Below are 6,000 nucleotides of genomic sequence, written 5' to 3'. Positions count from 1 at the left end.
AATTGTTGAAGGAAATACTTTTTTTGTTGTCATCAGTGCATTTTTTTTGTTTCATTTCAAACAATTCTGAAATAAACGCATTTATTAATTTGAAAATATAACAACCTAAACAAATCTAAAGTCTAAACATTCTAAAAACACAATTTTAAATAGATTTTTTTTTAATAGAATACTTTTGAATATCTAAATTATTTTAAATATTCTTAACTATATCTAGTTGTATGACAATAAAAGTCATTCAACACTTTCAAGAGTTCTTCTTTTAACAATCATTTCTTGGGTATCTTCACTCTCAAAGTGAGGTAAATCATTGAGTATAGTGTGTCGGGTGAAGCATGGCTGGAAATAGTTTTTTACTTCATCTTCTGCTCACTGCCATTCTGGGACGGGCCGCTAAAGCACAGGATGAGACTTCTACTGATATGGACATCCAAACAGCCAATCAGACCTTAGATCATTTGTTGATTTCTGTGACACCAGAGGGGCCTCCAACTTTGACCACACCTGGAGAGGTGGAGGAGGATACTGTGCCGTCCACTGGCACCCGTTGCCGGGGTTACTATGATGTGATGGGCCAGTGGGACCCTCCCTTTAATTGTAACGCAGGTATCTTCTTGTACTGTTGCGGCACCTGTTACTATCGGTTCTGCTGCCAGTTCCGTCAGCAGCGACTGGATCAGACCTCCTGCTCCAACTATGATACTCCCATTTGGGCCAACACTGGAAAACCTGTGGCCACCAACACTGAGGTGCAGCCAGACCATGAGCGGGATCGAACTCATATGATTGTGTACATCATCTGTGGTGTGGTGGCCATCATGGTCCTGGTGGGAATCTTCACCAAACTGGGGCTGGAGAAGAGCCGAGGAAGCCAGAACAATCTCAGTAACTCCAGGTGAGTAGAAATTATATATATTTTTTACAAAATATAATGACCTGCTAAACATCCTAAATAAAATTGTACCTCCATAAGGGACTAATCTGAAATGGTCCAATAATTAAACAAACGGGTGTCTACTCACAATTGATTCCAACAAAGTTTACCGCTTAACTTGGTTACCGCTAACCAAACATCACAATACTATAAAAAATACAAAGCACACAAAAATATTACGTAAAATAGTAATTTAATACTTTTTGTGTTTTTATAACTGATATTTCTTAGACATTTTCACAATTCATTCTAGGACACCTTTGTGAAAAAGAAGTAGCCTAAACTTTAGCAGGCTTTTAAAAAGAGTGCTTGTAATTGAGCAGCTAAAATTATAAAGGATATACTTAAGTGCAAACTTAAGAGCAAAAGTAATGATATTTACAATTAAATGAAATTGTATTATAGTTGAAAGTTATAGTTATAAATTGAAATTAAATGCTTAGATCTTAGTTCAATTAGAAAAATTAAGTAGCTTTAATAAACACGCCTTAGAAAAAAACATTACTAGTGTGCATCTTGAGACAAAACAATGGCACTGACATTTAAGATATGTCAGTTTAAGTTGCTTTTAGTTAAAACAGGTTACATGCATTTTAGACTGGTGCTAGGATTAAAACATAATTAAAACATGATGATTTAAAATGTACTGTAAAGTAAAAATTTTAATTTGACACTCAAACAATAAATCCAATCCAAATCCAAACAATAAATGTGAGGATGTTAAAAAGATGGTTATACCATTAACGATGGTATCTTAAAGCACCATAAGGATGCTGCTGACACTAAAAACAAAGGTTCTTTATTACCATATATGGTTCCATGATGATCCGGTAACATCCATTGAACATTTCCATTGCACAAAAGGTTTTATAGTGGAAATGTTTTTTGTTAAAATGTGCATCAGACTAAGAAAGTTCACTGAAAGTTTTCTTCTATGGCATCACTGTGAAACTCCCCTTGTGGGACCAAATTTGAGTGCACCTTTTTTTAATAGCCTTTGTGCCTGAAGCAGACATATGTTTTTAAAATCCTGTCTAGGTAGATAGCTCACTAGGTTTTGAAACAGAGCAAAAGACTCAGAGTGCTTTTTATGTTAAAAGTGCTAATTGTATGTTCGTATTATTACGTTCAGAGTGTGTTGGTTAACCAAAGCTGTTTTGGTCAAGGAAATTTTGGCCAGTCTTAACATCTGTATCATATACAGCAAAATAGTGCAGGATAAAGCCAAGACTAAAGCCATTAATATGTATGCTGCTCTTCTGAATTTAACAATCATATTATGTACAAAAAAAGAGTTGAAGAAAATTTGAAAGTATTGTCCTAGGGTTATTTTAATATACATGCCATCGATGCATTAAACAGCTAACCCCATTCAACTAGAATATTTTTTCTTATGTCTCATTTCCCTCCAAATGTCAAATCAAACCTTTTGTTCTCATCGTTCTAAATATTCAAAATCCCTTTATTAATACCAAATTACCTGTCATAAGCAATAAAACAAAATACAGACAATTTATAATTCTCTCAGGGTTTTGCCGTAACTCCATTTTAGACATGAAATGACCCAATAATGCGAACAGCCCTATCTAGATGAACACATGTGGAAGACGAAAAATATTCATCCGAAGATTAGCACTTTTCCGAGGTTAACACCTCTCCAAGATTTCCCACACGCTAAAAACTGCACAACAGATTAACTATTCTTACAAGATTAATAGTTCTCTTGAGATTAACACTCTGCTTTAAGATTAAACCAACTTCTCTACAGATTAACTCTTTTTGATGCTACTGCTGCTCTAGACATCATTTAAAAAGAACCACAAACTATTGCTCAGATGTTGAATTGGGCTCCTAAATAATTTCCCACTTTCATTTTCAGCCATGCCTTAAAGTTCTTAATTTTGTTTTGGAGGTCTCCTACAATAGGTTTACATGCATCCAAGGACAAAAACACTTTATTCATTATATATATTGCTGCATCACCTCATTTCTAACAGAGTCTGAAACAGTTCGATAAAGGATCTCTCTAAACCTTGATTTCCGAAAGCCTATACTCTTCTTTGATTGGTCAAATAACCCAGTCTGTTGTGATTGGTCTTGATACTCCCATTACCATATCTGAATTTTAGCTCCGGATCTTCCTCAGCACTTGTGATAAGAACAGTAATGATGGCATCTGTTTACTATATCAATTCAAGATATCTATTATAAGTGCATGCAAAGTGGATTTACAGCACAGTGCAGAAAACTGCGTCTTCTCAACACGCACCAAAATATTCCAGGCTTCAGCTACTACAATGTTTGAGGGCAGGTCAAAGTAGATGCTGTTAACGGGCAGCCACTGAAGACCACTGGATGGCATTATGCAAATTTTTTTATAAACCTACAAAGGTTTGTGCAGGAAGGAAGACTGGAATTACTTTAATTTTGGAGATAAACTTCATTTTTCTTTGTGCAACTTTGCAGACCTTTTACATTTATAAACAGCTACATTATACAAAAGGTATAATATTCGAAAAAGCATAATAGGGGCACTATTTGAATGTTAGACCAGTATGTCATATTCCCTGAAAATCTCTAACCCTAAATTAATCGGGGAAGAGGAAAGCAGTATTTATCAATCAGGCTAAACTTATACAACCATACTTTGATCATAGTTGTGTTATGTAAGCACAGAAATGGCCTATATTCCTATATATATGTATCATTGCTGAACAATGAAGGACAAACAAAATCATTGGGGACAAAATAATATAGATCACACAGAGAATATGAATCATGATAATGTGAGACATAATGCACTGTGGATTCCAGCAGTGATACTGAAATGATCCATGATTCAGATCACATCTTAAGCAGCTTGCCGAGACCAAAGGCAAGATTCTGAACCATACAATATCCCATCCACAGTTAAAGAACAGAATCAGCATGCTGGGCAGAGTATTCCACCATACGGGTGTCCGGAGGGGCTGAGATCTTTGAGATATCACATTTACATAATGTGAGACCTTCTGGATCAGAAAAGGGCACAGAATTTTGAGTCAGACTTGACCTAAAAATCATTTCTTTATGTATTGTAGATTAAAAAAGTGTGTAAAATAACCCCACATTCACACTCCAATCACACCTTCACAGATAATTTGCTTAAAACGGACAATTCTGTAATTATTTACTCAGCCTCCTGTCATTCAAAGTGCATATGACTTATTCCTGTGGAAAATTAGTTTTCAAAACCCCAAATGTCTTTTCACATTGATCACTGGCTGTCAGGTTCAGTAGCATTTTTTAATTGATTGTTGGTCTACTTGCATGCCCTCGAAGGCTTGGTTGAGGCAGTGGAAAATTGAGAAAAAATATTTTTCTCAATTTGTTAAGATTAAGAAGTAAATTTTCTGTCTTGTGGAGTTTTCCCTTGCCAAGTTTTCCCTTGTCACCTTTATCTTGTCCAATAGTTGTACAGCACTATTTTCTAAAAAGCTTCTTTGCAGTTATAGTATGAAAAGCGCTAAACAAAGGAATCTGAATTTAATTTAAAATAATTTAAACATTTAAAGCATCACATTTAAAAATGGTTATATATTGTATTAAAGGCAAACAAAAAGTATAAAATGGGGGGTCCTTGGAATTAAAAATTCTGAAAACCCCTGGACCTGTAAAAATGAAGTTCCTGACTATGAGACTATAAATGCCAAGGAAATACTGACACATTCAAATCAGAGCTCGCATATATGAGTCTCTGTAAAAACTGTTCGTCTGCACTGCAGATCAATTCAGGTTTACTTCTTGAAAAATGGAAGGAGAGAAGGACAAAGTAAGGAGGGATCAAGCTGAATACTTCTCCTCCAGCTCCCCCTCTCCTCTTTCAAACCCCTGAGCTTTAACCTGTGTCTTTCCTGTGGCTCCAAACTGTCTGAACTCAGTTGACATGAATGAGATGTGGCTGTTCATAGCTGTGTTTGTGTGTTAATGTGCATGTACAAGTGTGTCTTTGTGTCTCTCTGATTCTAAGGATGTCTCTCTCGCATGGTTGAGTCTTAGTGGCTGTGCACTGACATTTGCGTCCTCCTGCCTACCCCCAAACAACCCCCCCAGTCCCCCCCGTCCCCCGGCCTCTCTCTCATCTTCATCGTGACTTCAAGGCCCTCCTGTTCATCTGAGGCTAAAGTGAGGGTCTATGATCTCTGACAAACTGCTCATTACCACTTTCTTTGGGATTTTCTCTTGCTGTAAATTTGCCCTCAGGGTGACATGATGATCTAATGCAAAACTTTCTGACTCTTACAATAGAAATATCTGACCACACTTCTTGTAAAAGCTGGAAAACCTCAGGGAGGGGGTCACCTAATTTAGTGGTAGTTGTTTAGAGTAAAAGGATAAAGAGGAAACATTTCACAACCCTACTCCATTACACTTGAGACGCAAAGATAGAGAGAAAATTACAAAAGGGCAACTAGCAGGACAGGACCAACTACCGGAAATTGACATTGCGAAACAGGAGTACATTTTTAATGCTTTGGCAATGTAACGTTTTTACCATGTCAATAAAATTGTCTAAAAGTAAAAATGTTTTTACTAAAGTAAGAATTATCACTAAGAATAATTCCCTAAACTTCTGCTGCAAGTATAACAGAAATAGTGTGCAAATTATTTCACATTAAACTGCACATTAAGGAAATGACATGAGGGGCTATTGGGATGGCAGAATGTGAATTTGACTAATTGGTTATCTGCGGGTTACACATTATAAGAGTAATTCAGTTCAACATAGCATTAAGCGAGGCAAAGCTGTTCCTCCTACAATATAATTAGATATGGCATTCTACGAATAATTGCTGATAAAATCACTCTCAACACAGCACAGATACAGAACCCTGTTCAGGAAAAAACACAGTGGCACAGAGGAAATGTGACAGGGCTGCATGTACAAGCGCTCATTGGAATGACTGCGCTGCAACCGGTTATATTACTACACTAAATTATGTAGTAATGATTATTACAATTAAGTGAGACCATACTAATTATTCATTTGAATCAAAAATACATTGTTCTGTAATTTGTGTTAGTTG

At 36.2% G+C, this 6,000-nt stretch overlaps 1 protein-coding gene across 1 annotated transcript in view; it reads left to right on the top strand.

Annotated features, from left to right (window-relative positions):
* Positions 1-248: 248 nt before the first annotated feature.
* shisa8b (shisa family member 8b) overlaps positions 249-6,000 on the top strand; it is a 49,248-nt gene continuing 43,496 nt past the window's right edge. The window contains exon 1 of the mRNA XM_077201031.1: positions 249-895. Within this exon, the coding sequence (XP_077057146.1) occupies positions 336-895 (560 nt within the window). The 5' untranslated portion in view covers positions 249-335. The remainder of the gene's footprint in view (positions 896-6,000) is intronic.

The sequence above is a fragment of the Siphateles boraxobius genome, unplaced genomic scaffold, assembly GCF_051911475.1.
Source record: "Siphateles boraxobius isolate OS27281-9 unplaced genomic scaffold, OSU_SipBor_1 46, whole genome shotgun sequence".
In the NCBI taxonomy this organism is placed as follows: Eukaryota; Metazoa; Chordata; class Actinopteri; order Cypriniformes; family Leuciscidae; genus Siphateles; species Siphateles boraxobius.
Note: the sequence above shows the minus strand (reverse complement) of the source record. Positions and strands in the feature narration are given on the sequence as shown.